We start from the raw sequence: 27513 nt of genomic DNA on the forward strand, positions 1-27513 counted from the left end.
CTCTCTCACATGTTTTACTTTTTTTCTTGGCTTTTAAAAACACCTCCACAGATTTTTCCCACGTATAGATGTCATTTGAACATTTAGGTAATCTGGAGAAATCATAACGCCTGTTTTATTGTCATTCCCATCTCCAATCGATGCCATCTTAACTAATTCACCTTCAAATATTCAGCACAACCTCATGCACTTCCACAAAACTTATCTCACTTTCAGCACCACCAACTTCTTCAAATACACATTGCACATCAAATACAAAAGCTGAAATCACTCTGTCATTAAATCAAACACCTGTACTGCACACTGCAGAACCACTCACACACCAACTACAAGGGCTGAAGTCACTCAGCCATTAAACCAAACACAAAAATCAATATGAACACCACCACACGACACAAGGTTTTACTTTCACTTATTCAGAATCATCCACACACCATTCACCACAGTATAACCACCACTACACCACTGCTGTCGTGAACTGTCCACAAACAGCCCTCTTCATATCACAGAATAGAGGGCATCTAGTACACAACCTCAATGACCACCACCACAGTAACTGAAGGCATACTCACCTCCAAAACCACAAAACAACTACTCCTTTTTGGCCTCTTGTCGAGCTTCCACTCAGGCTAGAAGAAAATCGAAGAAAGCTGAAATGGTTGGCAGCGAACCTAGGAAGAAGACAAACAGTGAGGAAAGAAGAAAAAAAGGGAAAAGAGAATTAGGTTTTATTGCTCTGATACCATGTAAAATCCCTATTCAATTCTAGGTTAAAGTAGAGAAGAAGAAGAAGAGAAGAAGAAGAAGAAGAAGGGTTCGACCAGATAAGGAAAAATCAGTCACTCCTCTAGTCGACCCACTTGTTTTTATCTCAAATAACATCGTTACAAGAAAGACTATATTGTCCCTCATAAGTGATGGGACACATAACTTAAACTTAGATAAAATAGACCCACTCTCAAATAGATAAACCCAAATGACCAAAATACCCCCGATTTGTATACTCTAACAGAATATATTGAAGCAAGACATTTTGGGAGTGTTTGAGGGATTATATAGAAGGGGAATAATTAATCCTGGGTTGAATTCCACCTTTGTTGCCTTAATCCTCAAGAAGAAAGAAGCCATTCACCCAAGAGATTTCAGACCGATTAGCCTAGTGAATAGTCTATATAAGGTCATAGCAAAGGTGTTGGCATGTAAGATTAGGAAAGCCCTCCCTAATTTTATTGAACCAAACCAAGGAGCCTTTGTGGAGGGAAGACAGATTATTGATCAAATTCTAATATCAAATGAAAGTGCAAAGGATTTCCAGAGATCTGGGGAGAGAGGTGTGATGTGTAAATTGGACTTGGAAAAAGGCTTATGATTTGGTGGAGTGGTCATTTTTTCTCCAGGTAATGATGACCTTTGGATTTAGAGATAGATGGTGCAAGTGGGTGATGGGGTGTGTTAGAACCTGTCACCATTCCATTTCGGTGAATGGGATAGTAGTGGATTTCTTCCCAGCTTTAAGGGGAACAAGGCAAGGAGATCCCCTCTCTCCTTTTTTGTCTACCTTGATAGTAGACATCTTGGGAAGATTAGTCACTAGAGCAGACTCTAGGAATCTAATAAAAGGCTAGAGAGTTGGTAAGGGTTGGATACCTCTAACTCATCTACAATTTGTGGATGATACGGTTCTTTTTTGTGAAGATGGCGATTGTAGGTGGTTCAGGAATTTGCAACTTACCATACAAATGTTTGAGAAAATGTCAAACCTAAAAGTGAACTTCGACAAAAGCTGTATAGTAAGGGTGAACCTAGAGAGAGAGGTGGAAGATTGTACAGGCATATTAGGGTGTGTGGTATCCAATTGGCCAATGAAGTTCTTGGGGTTGCCTCTTGGGGATAATTCAATGAGACAAAACTTTTGGGATCCGGTAGTAGAAAGATTTGAAAAGCGGCTAGCTTCTTGGAAGAGATTATTTATCTCTAGGGGGGAGAGCCACTTTGATAAAATCTACCCTTGCCAACCTTCCGATATACTTTATGTCAATTTTTAAAGTGCCAAGGAGGATTTCTAGGAGGTTGGAAATGTTAATGAAGGTTTTTCTGTGGGGACCCAAGTGAGGAGAAAAAGGACCATAGGATTAGGTGGGACCTAGTGAGCAGAAGTAAAGAGTGTGGAGGCCTAGGCTTAGGAAATATTCAAAAGAGGAATGTGGCATTGTTAGGTAAGTGGCTATGGAGGTTGCCCCTAGAGAAAGAGAAATTGTGGACAAAGATTGTGGTGAGCATTCATGGACTCACAAGCAATGGATGGGATGTTGGAATCGGCTAGGACTATAAGAGCTTCTCCATGGAAAGCCATTAGGGAGTCAAAACTGAATAGTACCTTGGCTCTTCTTAATATTCTTGAAGGAATTTTTTTTATACCCCACTAAATCAGATAAAAGGGTATGGACTTTGTCAGCCTCTGGGATTTTTTCTTGTGCTTTACACTTCAAAGCTCTAGTCCCTCCATCGGGTCAGTTAAGGAAGCCTTTTTCAGTAAAGGAAGTCTGGTGCACACCTATTCCTCCAAGGGTTGGGAGCTTCTGTTGGGAAGCAATCCTGGAAAGAGCCAACACTTGTGATCTACTTCAGAAAAAGAGGCCTAAGAGTTGTTTATCTCCTCACTGGTGTGTTCTTTGCAAGGCTGAAGGTGATACTGGTTACCATTTACTGATCTTATGCTCTGTTAGTAACCACATTTGGGAGTGGTGCTTATTATCTTTGTTTGGGTGAAAATGGTCACCTCCACTAGATGCGCAGAGCCTATTTGCTCCCTCCACATTTAGCTGGTCAAAAAAAAGAGGAAGAGTCATGTGGAGATGTATCAGGGTTGCTGCATGCTAGACAATTTGGGAAGAAAGGAATGGGAGAGTTTTCTCAGAAAGGGAAAGAAGTCTGCCAGGAATTCTGGAGTTGATTCAGATAAGAGTGGTGCATTAGCTGAAGTCTTTGGATCTGTTCAAAGACTTTTCAGCAAATGATTTGTTCAGAAACTGGAAGGAAATTGCAAGATCAGCTCCTATTAAAGACACATCCTTACCTACATGGACTCCTCCTAGTGGTTTTATCAAACTTAACTTTGATGGAAGTAGCATGGGTAATCCAGGTCCATGTAAGGGGTATTCTAAGAAATGAGGAGGGTGTGGTAATTGCTCTCTTTCCAGGGCCAATTGGAATGGGTGATTCTCTCAGAGCTGAGAGTGCAATTGTAATTGAAGGAATTCAAAGGGCAATTGAACTGAACATCACTAAATTGGTCATAGAGGGTGACTTAAATTGGTAGTGGATTGGTTGAAAGATGATACTGCTAATTTTTGGATCTACAGCAATGAGAAGAGGAAACTCAAATGGTTAACTAAGGAGATTGAGGTCAATATGAACTGGGTTAAAAGAAGTGCTAACTCCTTTACCAATGGGTTAGCTAAACAAGGGTCAACTAGGGACTCTTTATTCTGGGCTATCTTGTAAATTTTTTCTCGTCTTCTTGTTTTGGATGGGTGAGATAAGAGAGCTTATCTCCCCTATCCTTGTGCCTTTGTAACTTTTCTCTCTAATTTAATGAAAGTTTCGAGTTATTGATAAAAAAAAAAAAAATCATAAGATTTTGATAACATTAGTCATGTGTCTAATAATCTTTCTTCTTTGTCCTTCAAAAGAGTTACAAGTTTACTGTAGCCACAACTACACAAGAAAGTTGTTCCCCATTGCTAAGCCTCTTATGCCACATCTAGCCGCCTTTGAGATGGCAGGTTTTGATCCTTCATCACCTACCCTGTTGTTTAATCTAACCTAGATTTGTCCATTGCCTTATGAAAAGGTAAACAACATTCTTCTACTACTTAATGTATCTCTGAATACTTATCTTATGATGATTTGTCTCCTTCCTATAAATCTCTTTTGCTTCTATTTTCATTGTGTATATCCCTAGAAATGTGATAGAAGCATTATATTTTCCTTAAGAATAAAATTTTTGTATATTGTTGATTTACCTGATGTGAAGAAGCTTGTTAGCACAGGTGTATACAATTAAAAACAAATTGCACTATTGAAAGGAATAAGAAAGTGTAGTAGTCAAGGTCTACACCTAGACATATGGGATAGATTACTTTGGGACTTTTGCACCAATGGCAAAGATGAAATCAGTTCGAGTTTTATTTTTCTCCTCCTCTCCATGAGGAATATTCTTCAATGCCTTTTAAAACCCTGTTCTAAACCCTACCAAACTTTTTTGCCCTTTAAAACTATCCATTCAAAATCTATATACAAAATTTTGTTGAGAAATTCCAATCTTAGAACTATTTTTCTCTAATTGAAAATTTTGTAGGATTGGAATGACCCAAAAGTGTGTCTAGAAGGGTAATGGTGGGATATTTTTCTCTAAGACCCATCTAAACCGACTAATCTCTACCTTTAGCCCTAAAACCATCCCTTAGCCCTTCCTAGCCCACCATTACCCTTCTAGACATACTCTTGGGTCATTCCGATCCTACATCAGTTGGAGCACTTGGTCCTACATTGGGTTATTGGAGGCAAGTAGACTATGCATAGAAAAACACAAGTGTAGCTTAACAAAGAGAACCATACGTGACTATGAGCAGCACATAAAACTTGTGCATCTCTCTAGCCTATCCCCATCCCAAAAGCAAACTAACTGGACAAGTTAACTCTTGAATCATCTATTTCATATTAGAAAGTAATGTAGGTCCATCTCAGAATCTCATGTCTAACCCGACTAGACAAACCCAATCATCCCCTTTTAGGTCCTAAGCCTTCTTTTCTGGGCCAATCTCACCACTTGAGGCCAGTGAACCTCTCAGCCCGACCATGTTTAAGTTGAGGTTTGGAACTAGAATAGAAGAAGCTAGAAAAGAATATTCTAAGAATATGTACAAGATATTTTTATGTTTCCATCTGTTATTTATTAGGTAGCATCAATAGAAAATAAGGTTTGGGTTTTTTGTATCTCTATAAATAGTTGTATCATATTTCTTCTTCGAATTGATGAATAATGCTTTGAATGAAGTTGGTTTTTCTGCAACTCTTGGTTTTAATGCATTGCAATGTTCTCTTTCCCTCAAATTCGGGATGACTTCCCATGGGAAAGTTTGCAATCAAGAAGAGAAAAAAACAGAATTTTTGGGTGGAGAGTAGATGCTAGCCTATGTGGCATGGAGGGTACTTCACACTTTCATGTACATGTATATCTAATAGCACTATTAATCTTCTTTATCCCATTTCTTTTTCTTGCTTTTCTTTGGTGAAAATGTTCCATTTCTTCCTTTTCTTGTGAAACTTCCACAAGGTTCTGAACAGACCCCTTCCTCAGGGGTCATGCTGCACCAAAGAGCCTGAAGAGACAGTCAAAAGAATTAGGGGTGCAAGTTAGCCAGGTTACATCAGGTTGAGGTCAAATCTAACCCAACCCTAGTTGTTGAAACCTCAACCTAACTTTTCAGATCGCATTCAGGTTGGTCTGGTTTCTTCACTTCATTTTGTTAAATTGTTCTCCTTTAATAAACCTAAGATTGGCAGATTAAAGATAATACTGATTTTAGCATTACTATATGTACAAGGAAGAAGTTCTAGTACTTAAGAGTAATATGTTTGTATTAGACTAGAAAAATTTTATTTGCATTCTGTTAGCGTAGGGGTATTTCTGTCCTTATACCCAGATTAAGGTTGCTGATCTGTAATGTTGTGTTAGAACCAGTGCTCCTTCCTTAAATAAGGGCACATATGTCTTTTCAATTATTTTAATAATAAAAAGCACTGTCTGGTCGAATGGGAGTTATGTTCTTGAGACTTCCAGTTCGAACCAGACTTTCTCCTTTTCTCTTTCTCTCTTTCTCTTTTTCTTCCACCTTTCTACCTCTTTCTACATAATTGATCTCAGACAAATAGCACTCCAAGGCAGGCCGAATCATAACATGGTATCAGAGCCACTTGAATCTGCTTAGATTTCTGTCTGCCTAGATTTCTATTCTCTGTGCACCCTATCTAGGGTTTCTCTTGATTTTTCTGCATTCAACTGGAGATAAGGGAAAGGGCTGAAAAGGAGTAATCGCCCTCTTCCTTTGGAGGTTTCTATGCCTCTAGTCGGGTTTTGTGTGGTCGGTTGCTGTGGTTTCTAAGATCGCCCTCCCCTAATCGAGGAAGAATAGAGGGCCGGTCCATGTGGTGCAGTGGCTATCTTGTGTGGACTGATTTCCTGCTCGTGTGGTTGTTCCTTCAGTGATAAGGTAAATGATTTCTGTGCATGATATCTGTTATGGATCAAATAGGAAGTGTGTTTCAGATCATATGCTGGGATTTCAGACAGTAGCGTGCTAGGGTTTATGCTGTTTTTGTGTATTTTGAAGGAAGAGTTGTGATCATATAGTGGTGAGATTTTAGGTAGCCGTAGGAGTAGGGTTTGTGGTGTAAAGAGCACACTTTTCAGCAATAACAAGAGCTGAAATCAGTGTGACGAGTGTGATCTAGTCATGTGCAGTGTGCAGAATTCAGTGGTAATAGAATTCAGCAAGTGTGCAGAATCGGTGATAATAGAATGGGAGATAACAGTGATTGTAAACCTAATGTGATGGTGTCTACAGACTACCTGAATGTTCAGATGACCATTAAACTAACTGGAGAGAATTATGTGCCTTGGGCTAAATCCGTCGAAGTCTTTTTGAAGGCAAAGAAGAAGGTAAAACACATAAGAGAGGAGAAACCCTCCACTGACTCTCACGAGTATGAAGACTGGGAGCAAGAGGATGCTCAGATCATCACATGGTTGTGGAATAGTATGGAACTCAGGATTAGTGTAAACTTCATGTTTCTTGACACTGCCAAAGATGTGTGGGACCATGCGAAGAAATTGTATTCGGGACAGGACAATACAACCAGAGTGTATCAGTTGTATCAGGAGTACTTTAATCTGCAACAGGGCAATCAGAGTCTTGAGGAGTACTATGCCAGCACGAGAAACATACGTAATGAGTTGAATGTCTATAACCCTCTCACTTCTGATGTCAAGATTCAGCAACAACAGAGAGAACAGCTTGATGTGACTAGATTTTTGGTGGGACTGAAGTCTGAATATGAACCAGTACGGGCTCAGATATTAGGAGGATCAGCTCTCCCCTCTTTAGAAGAGGTATTTGCTCAACTCCGGAGGATTTCTATCGGATCTAATGAGAACTCTAATATCTCCGATAGGTCTGCCTTTGCTGTATCAAGAGGCCATGGTGCTAGAGGTGGAGCTCAGGGAGCTCAGTTTGGCCATGGTGGTAGTAGTGGTCCTATGTATGGCCGAAGTGGCAATGGTGGGCCCACTTATAATCGTGGTGGTGGTCCTACTGGGGGCAGAGATTCAGAGGGAGCTTGTGGTAGAGGACGTGGTTCAAGCCTAAGGAAGTGCACTCATTGTGGTATGGATGGACATACCATTAACTATTGTTATTTTCTACATGATCCACCCTCAACCTGGGCCAATCATGCCGCGACTAGTGACTCCAGTTCCAACTTTAGACAGGAGAATCATTCATCTGATCAGATACCTCCTACATCCACAGATGGTCCCGTGAATGAGATGGTGAGTGTTCCCCGTGATGAATATGAGAGGTTTATCCAATCACAACAGAACACGATGACTTTCGCTCACTCAGGTATGGCTTGTCTAACATCCACACCCAATCCTTGGATCATTGACTCTGGAGCCTCCGATCACATGACTGGAACTCCAGGTGTGTTTTCTTCTTTATCTCATTGCTCAACATCACAATCTGTCACCCTTGCTAATGGTTCCACATCCTCAATTTGTGGTGTTGGTAATGTTGACCTAGACCCCGTATCCCTCTCCTCAGTTTTGTATATTCCTAAATTACCTTTTAATCTTGTCTGTTAGTAAGCTGACCAAATCACTTAACTGCTCCATTACTTTTTATCCTTCTATGTGTGTTTTTCAAGATCTCAAGACAGGGATGAAGATTGGTGGAGGGCATGAAGCTGGTGGACTGTATTATCTTGACAGTGGTGGCAAAACTTCAACAGCTCTCCAGTCATCCCTTTCTCCTCTCCAGTGGCACTGCCGATTTGGTCATCCGTCGCTAAAAGTTTTGAAGTCTTTGGTTCCGTCTTTGAGTCAAATTTCTGTTTTGGATTGTGTTGTGTCAGTTTGGGAAACACCATCGTTTTCCCTTTAGTTCTAGGGTTGATAACCGTGTGTCGAGTCATTTTTCTTTAATTCATTCCGATGTTTGGGTTCCTTATAAAGTGATGTCATATAATGGATATAGATATTTTGTCATTTTTGTAGATGATTTTTCAAGGATGACGTGGCTCTCTACCTACACCCCACAACAAAACGGGGTGGCTGAGAGAAAGAATCGCCATCTCCTGGAAACAGCATGATCCCTAATGCATCACATGAATGTTCCTAAACACTTTTGGAGTGATGCAGTGCTTACCTCTTGCTTTCTGATTAATCGGATGCCCACATTCATCCTTGATGGTCATTCTCCGTTTACGGTCTTGTTTCCCGCTTTGTCTCCATTTCCTCTTACGCCTAGGGTATTTGGGTGTGTCTGCTTCGTCCATAATCTGGGTCCCGGGAATGACAAGTTTGATGCCCGCTCTCTCAAGTGCATCTTCCTTGGCTATTCTTGGACCCAGAAAGGGTATAGGTGTTACCATCCTAGTTCTCGACAGTCCTTTGTGTGTGATGATGTCACATTCTTTGAGTCTACTCCGTTCTTTTTGGGGTCCGGTGATGCTTCTTCCTCCTCATCACCTCCTCCTCTTCCACTTCCCGTTGCCGGCCCTCTTCCCCTTGTTCCAGCCATGACCAAACCCTTGCCTCCGGTGCCACCACCTGTTGAACACCCGCCTATCCGTCATGTGTATACACATCGCCCACGCGTACCAGCTACTACTCCTCTGGCTACATCTCCGTCGACAGATCCAGCACCAGACCCGCACTCAGCATCTGAGCTTGATCTCCCCATTGCCTTGTGAAAAGGTAAATGTACTTGCACCCTTCATCCTATTTCTAATTATGTTTCACTTACTCACCTTTCCGCCTCCCATTGCCAGTTTGTCACCTTGTTATCATCAGTTGTTGTCCCTAAGGATGTCCAGGAAGCCCTTGCCTCTCCAGGGTGGTGCCGAGCGATGGAAGAAGAACTCTTTGCCCTTCATCATAATCATACTTGGGACCTCACCGCTCTTCCTCCTGGGAAGCAAAGCTGTTGAGTGTAAATGGGTTTATACGGTTAAGTATCTGCCTGATGGTAGTGTTGAACGCTTGAAAGCGCGATTCGTTGCAAAAGGGTACTACCAAACCTATGGTATTGACTACACAAAGACCTTCTCACCGGTTGCTAAGATAGGGTCAGTTCGTGTTGTGATCTCTCTTGCAGCCATGTATGATTGGCCGCTATATTAGCTTGATATCAAGAATGCCTTTTTGCATAGTGACTTACTCGAGGAGGTCTACATGGAGCAACCTCCAGGGTTTGTTGCTCAGGGGGAGGATGGTAAGGTGTGCAGACTAAGGAAGGCTATATATGGGCTTAAACAATCTCCTCGAGCATGGTTTGGTAGGTTCAGTGAGGTAGTAAAGAAGTTTGGTATGAAACAGTGCAAAGTTGATCATTCTGTATTTAGTCATGACTCTCCGAGAGGAAAAATACTGTTGGTGGTGTATGTAGATGATATTGTTAATACCGGGAATGATAACATGGGTATTGACAAGCTGAAGACTTATCTGCATGATCATTTTCAGACAAAGGATCTTGGTAAACTGAAATATTTCTTGGGGATAGAGGTAGCAAGATCCAAGTATGGTATTAATCTGTGCCAGAGGAAATGTGTGCTTGATTTGCTGGAAGAAACAGGCTTGTTGGGTGCTAAACCAACTGAAACACCTATGGACACAAATACCAGGCTAAGCAGTGATATGGGTGAAGTGTTTGAAAACCCTGGCGGATACCGACGACTTGTGGGTAAACTGAATTACCTAACCATTACTAGACCAGACATCTCATTTGCGGTTAGTGTGGTAAGCCAGTTCATGCAGAAACCTCCGATTCCTCATTGGAATGCAGTTATGAGAATTGTGAGGTATTTAAAAGGGGCTCCAAGTCGCAGTCTGATATACAAGAGTGGTAGAAAACTTGAAATAGAAGGGTATTCTAATGCTGACTAGGCCGGTTCTTTGTTTGATAGGCGGTCTACCATAGGCTATTGCACTTTCCTGGGAGGTAACCTGGTGACATGGAAAAGTAAGAAGCAGACGGTCGTGGCAAGAAGTAGTGCAGAAGCAGAATATAGGGCTATGGCGCACATTGCTTGTGAATTAGTTTGGCTAAGGAACCTTCTACAGGAAGTAGGGTACAACATCAATACTCCAATGAAGCTCTATTGTGACAATCAGGTTGCAGTTCATATTTCCTCTAATCCGGTGTTTCATGAAAGAATCAAGCACATTGAAGTTGACTGTCACTTTGTGAGGGAGAAGGTGCTGAATGGAGAGCTAGACACTACATATGTTAATACAGGAAACTAGTGGGCTGACTTATTTACAAAAGGCTTGAGTCGGGGAAGAGTGGACTACATATGTAACAAGCTGGGAGTATATGATATATACTCACCAGATCATATACTCACCAGCTTGAGGGGGAGTGTTAGCGTAGGGGTATTTCTGTCCTTATACCCAGATTAAGGTTGCTGATCTGTAATGTTGTGTTAGAACCAGTGATCCTTCCTTAAATAAGGGCACATATGTCTTTTTAATTATTTTAATAATAAAAAGCACTGTCTAGCCGAATGGGAGTTATGTTCTTGAGACTTCCAGTTCGAACCAGACTTTCTCCTTTTCTCTTTCTCTCTTTCTTCCACCTTTCTACCTCTTCCTACATAATCAATCTCAGACAAATAGAACTCCAAGGCAGGCCGAATCATAACACATTCAAACTTAAACTTGCTGATGCATATATAAAAATACATATTTTCTTGGAAGCATAGTTGCATGCATGCATGCATACATACATACATGCATGTTTATATAGTATTTATACATACAAATATGAAGAAATTTCAGGTTCAAGTTCAGTCAGGGTGCCCAAGGCCTCAACCCTAACCCAACCCAAAGTTAAGTTGGGTTCATATTTTCAACCCTAACCCCAACCCAACTTTTTGGGTTTGGGTGTGAGCCAGCCTGACCAACTTGCAACTCTAAGAACTGTCACTGTATATTTTACTTTTAGCCTGATGCATAAAATGTGATTTGAGTAGGATTGAGGACAGTTTTGGCAGGTTTATAGTGTGTTAAGTTTTCTGAATATCAGTAGACCTACATTATATTCAATAGTGAAAAAGCAAGCACATGGCAGTAGCATATAACCAATATCAAATAAGAAGAGATCAACATAGAAAAATACGAACTCACCAGAGTATACTAGACTGTGAATATTGTCCTTGCTAAAACGTTTGAAAACATTGCTCTTAATCTCGGCAAAGTTATTTGATACCAGCAACGCAAGGAGTGCATTATTGTGGGCAACAATACAGGTGGAAAAAGTGATTGCCTGTGCTAATAAGATGAATGAATGACCAAGTACGACTAGCTAAGGAAAACTAAAAGGAAAATACAAGATTACAATGATGAACGGTGTATAAATAAGCAGGAAAAAAAGGATATTAGATGCAAAAATGGCTAACGCTTCATCAGAAATGAATCTCCATAGCCAAAAGCTCATATTCTCTGGTGAAGAACTTGCAAGCCCCTCTGCTGAACTGAACAGAGTTTGCAAAATGTCTCCACCAAAATTTTGGAATATTCTATCAAATATCTGTCACAGGTTCAAGTATCAGATTGAATAAATTTTTAGTTCAGGTAGTCAAACATTCAATTTCAATAAGCAACCAATGTGCCAAAAATTTGACAGTCAAATAATACATTTGCTTACCTCTAAGACATTGTACACGACATAGAGTTTGACTGTTCCTTGACCACGGATCATGTGATATATTAGGCTGATATCTGATTCAAGAAAAAAGGTACCATAAAGAAAAGTCCTCTTTTCCAAATCAGAATACACACTTTCATGCTCCAAATTTTCAAGCCAATAGCTAACTAATATAGTGGAAATTGGAGGGAGATTACTAATGTGATTAAGAACTAAGAAGTTCCATGCACTCCACCTGTTTCCTGTAGAAGAGTGACTCCAAGGACCAACACAATAAAACAACCAAAATCAGACAGTTCTGATGCAGATGGTCTCTGGAACAGCCTGCAACATGCATTGTTAAGTTACTTTAAAACATTACATGTCTCCATGATTAAATCGTGCATAAATACATATATGAAAAGATGGAAGTAGATAAGCACAAAATTGCATGCCAACCAGAATCTAGGTTTCAGTTTCACCTCCAACTACCTAGCCAAAATAATTAAGTAGAAATTTAGAATAACGATTTTCAACTATTTGGGCACACTCAACACCTATCATGCTACAAGAAATACCAAGTTCTAGTGCAGAGTAATAGCATAAGAACTTACCAGCAGCCAACCACAGTCACTTCAAGAATAGATGTAATGCAGGGCAATCCCAGAATCCCAAACCTTGCCCAATTGGGAAAATCCATATATATCTTTTAGGGCATATGCCTCTTTTGGGTCCAATCTCCTCACTTAAGGGCAATGGGCCTCTCGGCCTGGCCCATGTTTGAGCCTAGAAATGGAACCAGAACAGAAAGTGGCATAAGAGAATGTTCCAATAATGTACAAATAAGTATTTTGTGTTTTTTATTTGTTGTTTTATTAGATATCTTGAGTAACAAGTAGGGTTATGGAAGGCAAGAAATTATGAAACTAATTTGAAACATAACCCTAAACTTACTCCAAGATATATGATAAAACAACAAATAGGAGTCACAATTGATCTCTCTCCATCTCCCTTCCACCTATTCTCTTCTTGTTCTCTTCACTTTCTCCATTGGTTTCTTCTCCTTTTCTGTGAAAGTTCTTCAATGTGCTGAACCAACCCCCCTTCACTTATAAGTCTGTCACACCAAGATGATAAGCATCTTAAAAGAAATAGAACTGTAATGTTCAGACAATTGGATAGAAATTGAATTGAATTGAATTGAATTCCATATTTCCACCCCAATCCCAGGGAATATAAATTATTACCCTCAGCCTTAATACAAGGATTCTTAAAACAGCAGATATTTCAAATTTAAAATATTACTTTATAATTTTTTTGCCATTAAACAACTAGTAGAATCTGAAAACTTATTATTGAAAGTGGCTGATTCCATTCCAACCACCAAATGCTACAATCCAAACATAGCCCCAGAGAAAGCATGCAGACTACAGATTGACGAGCACAAGAACACAGATTTGAAAGTAAGAGCTGCCACTTTACGCAAAAGAAAAAAAAAAACAAGGGTTAGTTCTGTATCCAGTCCACCCCTTCCAAGACCCCAAATAGTTGGGACCAACATTGAGTAAAGGCCTTTTCTTAGACACTAAAGATATTAAAAATAGCACAGTCATAGAAGTGGACATTTCCTTCTTTCTCTTATGCTAGACAAGTTGGTTTCCAATTGCTTCTAAAAATGAGCACAAGGAAGTTCCTTACATAAATTAAACATTGTTTACTCTACCCTTTGTTATCTAATTAATTATAAAATGCATAAACATTGTGTTTCACTCTTTTAATCATTAATAAATTTATCCTTATTAATAAAAGGAAGCCATAAACAATGTGTAAAGATGCATGCATGCCTAACAATGTTTAAAAAGTAAACCCCAATATTTTGTGATTTAAGTTTATTCAGAAGATAAAGCTCAAAGCAGGGTCCAAAGTATCACAAAGGCAATTTTAAGAGACACATTGGGATACACATGGATACAAATGAAAAATCAAGATATACATGGATACGATCCAAATAAATCCTTAAAATATATTAATAATAATAAATATGAGTTTTAAATGACTACAATTAAGTTACTTAAACATAAAACCACATTTTAATGGTTTATATAAAGTGTGAGATATTGCAACATAATTGGCAACCATTGAAAAATAATGGAAGAACTAAAATGTGTGCTCACGTGTGTGTGTGTATATATATATATATATATAACATATATATAATCAATATAATTTGTGTTAATATTTATTATTATATAAATTTTAATAATCAATTTTTAACATTTAATGATAAACATCCACTAAGAGGAGAAAGATTACTTAAGAATCAAAATACATATTTTTAAGACAATCAATCAGGGTATGGTGCAATGGTAGACTTATGGTCATTACAAATGAATGACTAGGGTTCATATTTTCCTACCTTCTATTTATGGTTTTTAACAAACTATGTCAAATTCGAATTTGAATTAAGCGCCATATTTAAGTGGCACGTAATGGCATTCAAATCTGAACTTTGGCCTTTAATGGCGTGTCAAATTCAAAAGCTTAATTAAAGGAGGGAAATTAAATTTTAATTTGAAAAGTTTCCAAAATTGAGAGAAAGAGAGGGAATATTAAAATTCAGATTGTATAGGCCAATACATAGTATCGGTCCATATCGGGCTTGTATGGCCAATACAAACCCAAAACAACCTGATATGGGCCCTATCAGCCAGAAACAAATGAAAACATATGAAATAATCAAATTCTATACATTGAGAAATTTTAAACCTTGGCTCAAAGTTCTATAAACCACAGAGCTCCCTTATGTATCCTTCTATTTATAGTGTTCAACTTACTATATTAATTCTGCTTTTATTATTTTATAATAAATTATATAGTTCCCCAACAAAAGCAAATCTACTTCTTAAAGAAGATTAACAATACAATTCAGAACCAAGATTTAGTTAAAGGAAAAAACAGTAAATTTTTTATAGCTGCTACATAGGCAATCCAGGCCCATGTGGACTTGGAGCGTGGAGTGTTTTTAGAGGTTAAATGGAAGTAGTCTGATAAGCTATTCAGAGCCAGTGAGTTAAGGAACCTGTCTGAGGGCTAATCTCCTAATCCTTATCCAGGGATTAAAAGTAGCATTATCTACAAAGTTATCCAATTTCATTGTCAAAGGTGACTGCTCAGTGGTTATTTTTGTTTTCCCATAGGACTATGGCCATGGGACTCTCAAACACCTGAAAAAGGAAGCCAAGGCCTTGGCATCCAGAGTCATAATGGTTCCCAAGGTTTCCAACAGTCCAATAGAATCTGTAACAATGTAAGGAGTAAATAGAGTGGATCTTCCTTAGGGAATACCAGGCCCTGGGACAGATCTATAAAGTTGTATTATTGAGAGATATATTGTATTTGGTTGTATTTGTAATATTGATAAGTTATGAGGACCTATATGTGCTTATGTTAGAAAAAGGGGCTTATGCATAATCCTGATGTATTTCGGTCTTTTGCTTATTGAAGCAAGTGGTTGTGTGAGATTAGAGAGTGAGGAAGAGAGGAAGAGTGTGTGTGTGTGTGTGAGAGAGAGAGAGAGAGAGTTGTATCTCTTGTTCTCATAGTGGATATGTTTCCTCTCCTCCCGTCGATGTAGGCTACCAAGCCAAACCACATTAAACCTAGGTGTTTCTCTATTTCTTCTTCTTGTTTCCTCCTTGAGTTTCTATTCTATTTTATGTTGGTTGACATGGTATCAAAGTTATTTTATATTGTGAAGGTGTTCCGGTTGCTACGAAGGTGTTTCGGTTGCTGCAAAGGTGCTCTAGTTGTTGTGAAGGTGTTCTAATTGCTGTGAAGATGTTCAGGTTGTTGTGAATGTCTTCCAGTTGTTGTGAAGGTGTTCTAGTTGCTATGAAGGTGTTCCGATTGTTATTAAGAGTTTAGTAGTGGTGTGGTAAGTGATTTTGTGAGCTGTGAAGGTGTTCCGGTTGTTGCTATTTCATGTCCAATTGAGGTAGTAGTTGACTACTATGAAATCTCTTTGTATAGTAGTCGATTACTAGGAGCAGGATACTGATAGTAGTCAACTACTACGAAATCTCTTCGTGTAGTAGTCGACTACTAGCCTCAGATTGCAGTTTGTGAGTTGGTGGTGGTTTCATGAGTTGGAAAAGAGGCTTTGATGCCTCAAGTTGTGGTTGTTTGTGAATTTGTCAGTTGAAAAAAGGGGCATTGATGCATCGAAGTTGTGGTTGCTTGTGAGTTGGTGAGTTGGAAAAGAGGCTGTGATGCCTCAAGTTGTGGTTGTTTGTGAGTTGATGATGGTTTTGTGAGTTGAAAAAGGGGTTTTGATGCCTCAAGTTGTGGTTGTCCTAAAACTAGCATAAGAATAACATACTTGGAAAATATGAATAATATACTTGGAAAGTTTAGCCTTTCCCTCAAATGTTATAGAAGGTCAAGGTGCATTCTACCAATCGATTGTTTACTTGCAAGGATCTGATAGAAAAAAACTGGTTAAATTCAGTCCCTTTTTATCTTTTTATATTTTTTACAGCCAAAAAATGGACATTTTTACTGATCAGAAAGAAAAAAACAAAATTGGAATTTACAAGCATCTACTAGTCAATTATTAGATAACCCTTCGTAAGCACATTTTATCAATCAACTAACAATATGAATCTTAGTTCATCTAGTTTTGATTGACTAATATTTTCTCAAATCAATCAACTTGCATTAAAAGTCATACATCTCACCCGCCATTCAGAAACCTCCTCAAGGTCATAAGGAGCCTTGCTGGCGTGATAGTTAGCAATGACAGAAACGAGTCCAGACAGACAAAGAAGCCAACATTAACAAGCTGCAAAATGAAGTTAGTACCTGAGAATCTCCATCACAAAACTAATGAGGCCATGACAGATGAAACATTAAGTTAAGGTATCCAAAAGCAACTCAACCACAAAAACTGTTACAGAAATTGAACTACAATAAGTGTTTGTAATAGGCACACTCTAGTACTAGGTGAAAGTAAGAAGATACAACTATACCCTTTACTCTACTCCAGTAAAGTTGGACATAAGAAAAATATGACAAACAATTAATGCACATTGTGTAGATATACTGACATAAAAATCCTGATACCAGCAAGAACATTTCAATCCATATTTTAACTAAACAAAAAAGGCATGAATTGCTACCTTAGCAGTTAGCACAATGAAAATGAAAAATATTTGCACCAATTGAGTGGATGTGATCTTATTTGTGTTTTAATCAATATAGAGGTAAGTTTATAATACTCAAAAGCACTTTCTGTAAAAGACCATAAGGAGGGGTTAAGTTTACCAGTTCACATCTCCATGGTAAACGGAAGATGGTATCATAAACTATCTCTCGTTCTTTTTCATTTCCAATGGTTGTTGTGCTATGCAAGGAGTTTCCACTATGCATTTCTCCCATAAAAAATTTAACTGGTGACTTCTCCACAGAGAAGAGATCTGATCACATAATTATATCTCAAAGTCAGTAAGATAGGATAACAAAACAATGTTTCCAAATGTAATGACATGCAACTTATATTTGTACTCAGAGCTGATACTAGTTCATGGATCTTAGTATTTTCAACGTGAAATAAATTACCTCCCTTAACTAATGTCTTCTTCATTATAAAAACTTAACCTTAGAAAGAATATCATGATCACAAAAATATTGAATTTTATATAAACTGGCTTTTCAACAACGACTTTTTTATGGTAAAATGAAATTTCATATAAGGCTCAGTTTGGAAGGAGTACAAATGCAAATATGCAGAGTGCAAAACCTTATTTTTGCATTATTTTGTATGTCTTTGCACAGTTCATATTTGCATTTGTACTCTTTCCAAACACAGCCTAAAGAAAATAGGAAAGGCATATAACAAGTGAGAAGAATCATTTACAAACACAATAACAAAAATACCCACATTCATCACCCTCTCAATACATCAATTCCCCCCTCTTGTTGGCTTTCTAATATGTTTCTGATTCTTCTGTTGCACTGCCTTTGGGCCTAAGAGAACCTCTCCCTCCTTTTCAGTTTTAATATAAAGTAATCAATTATCTATAAAACACATCAACACCCCCCCACCCCAGATAAAACAAAGTCAAGAAATCCAAAAACAAAATAAAATACAACCCTTTGGCACCAAAATCCCAAACCCAAATATATGGCAGTTTATCAAATAGATAATGCAAACCACTTAAAGACCCAAACCACCTTATTTAGATCCATTTTATTGCAGTACTAATAAACCTTCTCCACCTTCTTACCCCTTTGGCCTCCAACACTTTACTATTCCCATCTACTTAGCTTTTCTAACTGACGCTTCTGAGACATCAGCAACAAGTCATGTTCTGAACTTCATCCTTTGAGACCCATCACCCCCTATTACATCCTCAGAATTTATCTATGAATCTATCATGACATAACACAACTTAAGGGTTTCCAAATCAAGTTCATACCTTGACACTCATAATCCTTTAATCCACTCAGTACTTACTGTAGCCAGTCTTACAGCTCCTGTTTAATCAGTCAAAGAGGAAACAGCTAGTGAATCCTCACAAAGGCCTGCTCTTAAATGAGAAAAAAATCTTTGTGAAGTGAACCAATCTTTGGTTCTTTTAACCCTTCAAAGGCCTGTTCTTTTAACACTTCCTATTGCTATTATTTTTATCTTTCCCCACAATCCTTCTTTTTTTATCAGTCCTTTCCCCACAGAATCTTCAAGAGCTGCATCCTGCAACTTGAGTATATCACACTCAGAAATAGTCCTTGAACATTGCTCCTTCTACAGCCCAGATAAACCCCTATCATTCTTATTGAAACTTTAGAATAAGCCCCCTTATGTTGAACAATGAATGCCCTACGGATCCAATGATGATGTAAATCTTTTATTATGAATAAAAAGAATTTTCTCGTACAATCCCATGCTATGGATATTAGTTTCTACCCTCATCTCTAATCTATTTCTATTTTTTTTTAGGATTACGTCAATTTACTGGTTGATCCCACTAACTTATAGAAATGACATAATCAGTATATAGACACCAACAAAGGTTCTCAACCAATGGTCAACCTAGGAGAGTTGACCTGAGAAGGTTTACATGTGTGGGTATCTGTATCAACAAACAATGAATTGGACCCCAACTTAGATACTTGTAGTTTCTGATTTGTGATCTCCAACTATTTCTTCTGAACATCAGACCTGATCTGCAATTATTGCTTGGGCTTGTCCTGGATCTATTTAGCTTTCACATTATCAAAAAAGTGAAGCCTGATTGTGGGATATACCCAAGTGTGTTGGAAAATTCAAAGAAAAGATAAAGGCTGTGACGGGATTCACCCCTCCAATAGTTGGAGTAAATACTATATATATGGGTCTTACAGGTGGTTAGGCCTAATATACTCAATTTGTAATATATGACACTAAACACAACGGTATGATTATCCAAACAACTATACAGAAAATTGGGTTGCGATAAGGCTCGTCAAACTGCCCTGTTATTAGTATAACACTCGGTCCAATTGAATTTGAACCAAGTTAAGTTGCCATTTGATTTGGGAATCCTATGGGTCATCAACAAATTGAATAGCCCCATCTCAATGACCTAGGAACAAGGTTTTGATCATGATTTGTAATTTTGATAATCAATGGACATTTCACCATGCAAATAAGGGAAAATTTTAGGGATATTCCACTAGTTTTGCTAAAAAAAGCTGCCCAATACACGAGGCTCCCGCAAATGTGGAGTCTATGGAGGGAGAGAATACACAGAGAGGCTGTTATCAAGATTTAAACCCTGCTCACCTAGGTTGCAATGGAGCAACCCAACCATTATGCAAAGGCCCATTTTCACTGAGATATTTGGAAATTTAAAAAAAAAAATCAAGGAAATTTTCTATAAAATATGGAATTAGTTAATAAACCTTTAAGAAATTGTTAGAAGTACAATGGAGCTTCCCAAAATTGATATGCTTGAAATTGCTATGAATATCAAGAGACAATAAGAAAGAAAACATTGAATCCCCTCTTGTGAAGAGAATTCAACACTAGGATCAAGGAGAAATTGCTCCTCATTGTCTCTTATATCTAAGGCATGTGATTTGGGAAATTCAACTGTAAACACCATTGAAGGTTTCTGCACTTGTGAACTACATTTAACATGTATTTTTCCAGTTAATCCTGGTAAATTGATTAAATTCCTAAGGGATAAGATTCAAGGTAAAGTTCTCTCGGCCTAAAGAAAACTCTAGGTAAAGATATTCACTCTTTAGAAGAGAAAATCAAATGACATCAGTAAACATTTTAAGAAATTCTGTTTGCCTTTCTCTATTTATGTTTTCTTTCAACAAGTTCTTCCAATGCCATCATTTGATTACAAACATCCAACTCCTATGCAACCTCAGATTGAACACTTACCCTACTTGAATTAGAGGCTACTACTTGTAGAAACAAACTAGATTTATCACATTCCCAGCTATCACCAGATCTGTCAAGAGAAGAAGACTTGACCCTATCAACATCGTCCTCAATGATATCAGTAACTCCACCTAAAATTCCTGTTGCTTTGTCGCTGACCACCTCCCTATTGATTTTAAACATGCTAATATTCTCCCAAGTACTATAATCATTTTCAAGCCATCTACATTCAATACTTCATCATCTCAAGGACAAAACCCATCTCATGCACCTGTCATCAATGTATGTATATGTATATATATATATATATTGCCAACCTCCACATGGCATAATCTACTTCAACCCGTGCCTGCCATTCATATCTCAAGCAAGCTAGCATACAAGAATCCACTTTGTTATTCAACAGTCATAAAAGCTTTCTCTTTATTTTGTACTGGTTTTGAGATCTATAGTGATTTCATAGTCTATGTTCTATATGAAGCCATTTTAGGATTGGAAGGTCAATTTCAAAATATCCATGGACAGAATGTTTAACTAACCTTGGTACTATTCTAGGCCATGAGGTGAAAAATTAGCTCCTTGAATATTTGGGGTTTAGAGGAAATCCTAGACATGTAAACTTTATTGTTGGATTAATTTACAAAAAGCATATTTACAAGCAGAATACATGTAAAACAAGTTGCTATAAAACATGTTCCCTTTCATCCCTCAAAACATTAAAAAAATAGAAACAAAGCTAACAAGAGAAATTTTGATTGGTGCATACTAGCCCTACAGTTATCTTAGTGCAGTTTCCTTTTGTCTAGATCAATTCCTTAGAGCAAATGGAAAGCTCACAAGCTCACTGCATTTGATTAGTTCAATCCCATCATTTCATTCCGTATCTCTGACTCCGTCCTTTATAAATCAGCTAAAAGAGAACCACTTGTTATATAAATCTATAGAACATTAATCAGCATTTCTAGAAATTGGCAACTACTAAATGAAAATGAACAAGGCGCATTACAGGAGCTTGTGAAGGAATCGGTACAAAAAAATCTTATTGCATTTCAGAAAAATGCAGAGTGTAGCCCCTGGTCACCTTTATTGAGATGACAAAATGCAAACCACCAAGCAAAATTCAATTCAAACCAACAATTGTAATCACTGCAAGTCTGCAATCACATACTGGATAAGAGCAAGAAGGAAACAGAAACTAGATCATCATCATCATCATCATCTAAGCCTTGTCCCATTTCAATTCGTGAACCGAAAAGTTCATCAAAAATATTAATATGCTACACAGTGAAATTATAAATTTCTTACGTTACATGGTGGTATATCTAAAAAATGGCCAAAAGAAGTATTATTGTAGAGAAAAGAAGATTAAAATGTCATGGAGATTGACTTACAGTTTGGATCTTCAGCCATGAGCTTCTTCCAGTCCAGCGATTCCGACGTCTCTAATTTTCTCGTTACAACACTTCCGTTAGGCTGAGTACTCCATTGCCCCAATGACGAATTTAATCCCACGTTACTCTCCACTTTAGCAGGCCCATCCGCCGGCGACAATGAATCATCACACTGACAGCACCCATTCACGCTCCTCTGCCTGAATTCCCCAGGCTGATGACTTTCCCCGTGCAAGTTGTGAAAATCATGCTCGTCCACCTGATGCAGAGTCCTAATACTCGTGGCGTTCTCTTCTGGAACCGTAATTTCCTCACAGACAACAGTTTGAATCGTGTAACTCCGGTGATCCGATTCCATTCCATTCTCACAAGAAGCGTTCTCATAGAAAGACGGTTTCCGATCATCAAAAACCGAATCGACACTCTTATCAATGATCTGATCCTCATCGATAGGACTATCAATATCAACCTTCTTCTTCTTCTTTGAGCCTTTGTTCTTCCGTTTTCGACGGTTCGTCTTGCCTGCAGGGTCCACACGACCTACGTCTCCACTATCTGCTCGACCTGGCGCGGAATTTGACCGATAAAAGGGAAATTCGTCGTTGATGGAACCATCACTTCTGAGGATATCGAAAGAGAGCTTTCTCCCGCCAGATCTCAAAGCCATGGGTCCGGGTAGAAGCAGGTGAAGAATCAGAAGTTGAAGTTAGCGCGAAAACCTGCCTTGGCGTTTCAGGCGAAGGGATCCATGGATTCGCAAGGCTAGGAGTTTGGAGGAAATCGGAAAGGAGGAGACGGGTGAGAGAGAAGAAGACATCGAATTCGGAGGATCTGAAGCACTTGGCAGTTGCCAAATGCCAACACTACCAACGTTTTTTCTCTACGTCTCGTCGAGTAGGATTTGAAAGAGTGGAATGGAATGGGCCCCACTACGAAAAAAGGAAGGAATAGTCTGGTCTCTGTCGGGAGAGATCGGGTTCCATAAGGGTAAACCTGTGCCCACACCGATTTAACAGCTTTTCCTAACCTGACATTGAGAATAACTCCCCATGAAATAAAGTATATTAATACGGAAATATTCTAAAGGCTGCTCGGATGGGGCAAATTACCCTGACTGAAGCCGAACTTCGGGCGATCGGGCCAACTCCAAATAGATGGGCCTATGAGTTTCGATCTTCAAATAGTACTTGATCTCTAAGAACACTAGATAGACATTGTCCCTGATTCGTTCTTCTTCTTTTTTTGCTCTGACTTATATTAAATTCCTTCACATCTTATATTTCAATTCTTCCTCGGACCTTTCTTCCGAACCCAACAACTACCGTCAAAAACAACACAAACCCACAAACAACAACGCCTACAACAGATAGAGAGATAAAGCAAAGCAATACCGATAACTGAGAGAAATAGCTCGATAATACAGAGATAAAGCAATACCGAAGAGAATGACACTGTATTGGGTTAAGTGGGTTGTCTGAAATCTCAATTCTTATATGAATGTGTGTTTTGGTGTCGCCACATAGAAGTGCAGCAGGATAGGCGCCGCGTGTTGCGTCCTTGAAAGGTGATGGGTAGTGTCTACTTCTTTATATCAGGACTAAAGTCCTCCCTCCCTTCTCCACTGGTTGTAATCATATTTTCGGCGGTCATCTGCGAGATGAGAATCTGGAAATAGTCCGTCAATGGGAGTACTCTGTAGTTTAAAAAGAGAAAAACAAAAAACCCCCATCATGAGAGAGATTTCTCAACAGCCTTTTATTCTTAGGATTTTGGGAGAGATTGATTTGATTCGTCGGAATCAATACCTTGGTGTCTACTTTCGCCGGTGAGACTAATTCCTGCCGGAGTGATGAGAGGTTTGGGTCCTAACCTGAAGAAAAAAGGTTTCGTGAAGAGAAAATAACAGGGGTGAGAGATTTGGACAGGTAAAAAAGAAAATAAAAAACAGAATCGCAGGAGTCTCGTCTCATTGGTGACCGCCGGAGATGTAATTGCAACCGGTGGAGGGAGGGAGGGCTTCAGTCTTTACCTGAACAGAGCAGATGCGGGGGTGAATGTGATTACTACAGTTAATGACGCATGCTCCCCCTCCGCTCGTGTTTTGCTCCCACACGAACCCGGAGATGCGTGGCGCAACCAGCTCTTGTGAGGACGGTGTGAGGCGCCCGTTGTGAGGAGCAGATCCGGACTCGGGCGTATTATCAATGTATCCTTCATAATCACAAAAGGACAAGATAACACGCATGATAGATACCTACGTGTCTCTGACTCTGCACAATGCTCCTTGACGTACAAATAGACCTGTTCATGGGCCGGATAGCCTAATGGCCCGGCCCGGCCCGCACCCTTATCGGGCTTGTTCATGTAATTAGGCCCGTGGGCCTGACCTCGGGCCTAACACAGTAAGTTCGACTGTGTTATGGGCCGGGCTTGGGATTTGTCAAAAAACCCAGCCCAAGCTCGGCCTGACCCGACTCAGCATTATATATTTTATAAAATATATAATATGTATTTTATATATTATATAAAATATATAAATAATATAATATTTATTGGAATGTATATATTTATAATTTAATATATATATATATATATATATATATATATATATTTTATAATTTTTTTCTCTCTCTCTCTATTCAGCCACTTCAGCAGTAGTAATAATATGGGCTAAATTTCAGGCTTTTTATGAGGGCCGGGTTTGGGCCCAAATTGTAGGCCCAATGGTTAAGCAGAGCTCAGGCTCGAACCTTAAAAAATCTGTTAATATAAAGTGAAAGCCCAGCCCAGCCCAGCCCATGAACATGTCTACGTACAAGCCCGTAATCCAGAATCCACACTTCAGTGAAATCCGCGTAAGATCTACGTGCACCTTCACTTCAGCCTTCTGATCTTTGCTTATATTCTCTTTTGCACCTTCACTTCAGCCTTCTGATCTTTGCTTATATTCTCTTTTTCCTCAGAAGACAAAAAGATCCTCTAATTGTAATAGAAGATAAATTATTTTATGAGGGCAATTTGGTCTTCTTGGGTCAACTTTAAACGGGAAGGTTTGCATTTTTTTAATGGAAACTTTTTTTGTTTCCACTCCATAATTTTTTACTGATATTGAATTAAATATAAGTGTGTGTGCCATTGTGTGTGTGGAGAGAGAATCAACTAATTGAAAATTAAAGCCATTGACATTAAACCCCATTAAGATATGATTTCATTTTCAAGGAAGAAGTGCACGCATGAGGCACTACATCATCTATCATCTAAGTCCATCTTGAAGATTATTAAAACCAAATCTGAAATGATACGGCTGCTTCTGATTCATAAAGGCTGAAATGGCTGAACTGAAATTACTTATTGGTTTGTCTTTTAGTGGTCAAAGTAGTCATAATAAAATATTTAGGGGTAATAATCAACCTAACATACAATTCAGTCATTCAGAAATTAGAGACCCACAACTTATGACTTATCCATTAAGCAGTTTGTCATTCAGTCCAGCCACTTCAGTTGTTAATAAAGGGTCCTAAATTATCTATTTGTATTATGGTTAGAGCCCTCAGACTAAAAATCAATCTGACTTCTAATGGACATCTCTTAGTGCAGATAAATAATTAATAATCTTAAGAAGAAGAAGAAGAATGAGTCAAGAAATGTATTCCGAACCATGGTTTAAAATGTCCTTAATTTCCCTAATATTTTCATTTTCATTGGTAGTGATACGAAATTTTACTAGAATCGACATTTTTCCCAATGAACACTATCAAACCTACATGGAGTACAAGTATCCACCACATATTTCCATTTTCACTTCCATGAGTAGCAACATGAAATTTTACTAGAATTGACATATCTCTAGTAAACACTACCAATACTATGTGGAGTACAGGAGATAGTATCATAACATAAGTTGGTGACAATATTGTAGATATGTGAAGTAACATGATATTGTCCACCTAACTTACATGATTACAACTTTGAGATAGCTCAATATTCATTTCAAATATGAAGTTAAATAATGGTTTTTATTTCTATAGTAGATTATTTGGTTGATCTATTACAACCATTTACATTTTTTGAGTTTAAATTTTGCTTTAACTAATTCTATCATAAAGTTCTAAAGCTTAAGGTTTACAGGGCAACTTCAGAACATATTCTTTTGTCTATAACCTTAGTTTCTTAGTTTTGTTTAATAATTTGGAACAAGATAATAATTTAAAAAGGTGTGCCTATGCTTCTTTTGTCATTTAATAAAATATCATTCTATATTTTGCATATTTTACAATGTTTCCACCATGTCTATAATTTCTACAATATTTTCATATGATATTTTTGACATTTCCAACATGTTTATTATATTTGGATAACCGATATTTCCACCGACATTGACATTTTAAACATTGCTCTAAACTAACTAGTGATAAATAGTGTATAAAATGCAAGAGCACTAATCGGTTCATAGTCATCTCTAGAAAAAATCAATTAAGGGGTGATTCGATTGGTATGTTAGCTGGTTTTCTACAGCATAGACACGGATTCTATTCCCACAACCACCAAATTTGGAGAGGGGGTTATTAGTGATGTGTATCGCAAAATATCAAAAAAGTCATCAATAAGAAAAAAAAAAAAAGAAAGAGCAGGCAATTATCACTCCTTATATGGTGAGCACTATAATGTACAGTCAAGCATTATGGCAATGTGATCCACCAATATCTTACAATATATTGTCCACATGTCTATATCACCAAATCACAGCCTCGAAGCGTAGCAGGATCAGGGATGTCAATGTAGTACCAAATTAGAGAACCTCCAAACTTTTTGAGCATCATTAGAGAGTTTGGTTGATTTATATGTTGGAAACCAAATACAATCAGGAAAAAATGCAGGAAGAGAAAAGTCAGATAATCCCAGCATCCCACATTAGTTAAGGAGAAAAACTTTAGCAGGCAAAGGAGTTAATGAAACACTCAAAAAGACCCTCTTTTTCATGGAAATTTATGGATTTATCCTGAATATATGCAATCCATGGTTTCAAGATTATAAACGACTGCAACTTAGAGCATGAATGCTTCGATAAGTAAACAGTTCTGGTGACTAAGTCATATTCTTAAGAATGTGAGTTCTTTTTTATCTGAGCTCATATTCAACATTCCCAAATAACTGAAAATTTGACCACCAAAGCCAACATGATCGGAACATTTTTATGAGATCAGAAGGGAACAACATCGTTTAAAAAAAAATGTCAATTGTTTTTTTTATGAACAGAAACAAGTATCCAACTTCTCTTTGAACTTCACATAAGAGATCCCCGAGATAGGAATTGCAAATTGTACAGTTTCAAGTTAGAAGGAAAATGCACAATTGTCACACATAAGGTAGCACGAGCACCATACTAAAACAAATCCTAATTTTGCAAGGTGCTTCTCCATATTTCTTCCTTAGAGGAATATGGTCACATTTATGCATAGTCTTCTTGAACATCATCTCAGTACAAAGATTTTAATATAATAGGAAAAGTTCTTTTTCATGAACCTAGAAGAAAGCTTACCAGCATAAAGGTATAAGCATATCTAGAGAAATGGCATTCGATGTTCATTTTGGAATACATTCGGCAGGAAGTTGAGATGCATGGAGCTTCAGGTAGATGTACTTGAGAATGCTGCATAGAGCTTCAGAAGAGCATAAAATGAAAAGGGAGATTGTAGGAAAGGTAAAACAAAGCAATCACATT

General features: G+C 38.2%; 1 protein-coding gene across 3 annotated transcripts in view; it reads right to left on the reverse strand.

Moving 5' to 3' along the window:
* Positions 1–23826, reverse strand: part of LOC148864006 (protein POLLEN DEFECTIVE IN GUIDANCE 1-like) — a 52965-nt gene extending 29139 nt beyond the window's left edge. For 2 of the 3 annotated variants that reach the window (XM_088980104.1, XM_088980102.1), the window contains exons 1-8: positions 23597–23826; positions 21792–23484; positions 17289–17440; positions 16703–16806; positions 12223–12311; positions 11988–12061; positions 11720–11870; positions 11468–11635 (exon numbers count right to left, since the gene is read on the reverse strand). In XM_088980104.1, the coding sequence (XP_088836230.1) occupies positions 11468–11635; positions 11720–11870; positions 11988–12061; positions 12223–12311; positions 16703–16806; positions 17289–17440; positions 21792–22458 (1405 nt within the window). In that variant the 5' untranslated portion in view covers positions 22459–23484; positions 23597–23826. Of the gene's footprint in view, positions 1–11467; positions 11636–11719; positions 11871–11987; positions 12062–12222; positions 12312–16702; positions 16807–17288; positions 17441–21791; positions 23485–23596 lie in introns of those variants that run through there. The other variant, XM_088980103.1, reaches the window with a different exon arrangement.
* Positions 23827–27513: the final 3687 nt, after the last annotated feature.

This window comes from Nelumbo lutea, chromosome 3, assembly GCF_056320005.1.
Source record: "Nelumbo lutea isolate HS-2025 chromosome 3, American lotus-T2T, whole genome shotgun sequence".
Classification (NCBI taxonomy): Eukaryota; Viridiplantae; Streptophyta; class Magnoliopsida; order Proteales; family Nelumbonaceae; genus Nelumbo; species Nelumbo lutea.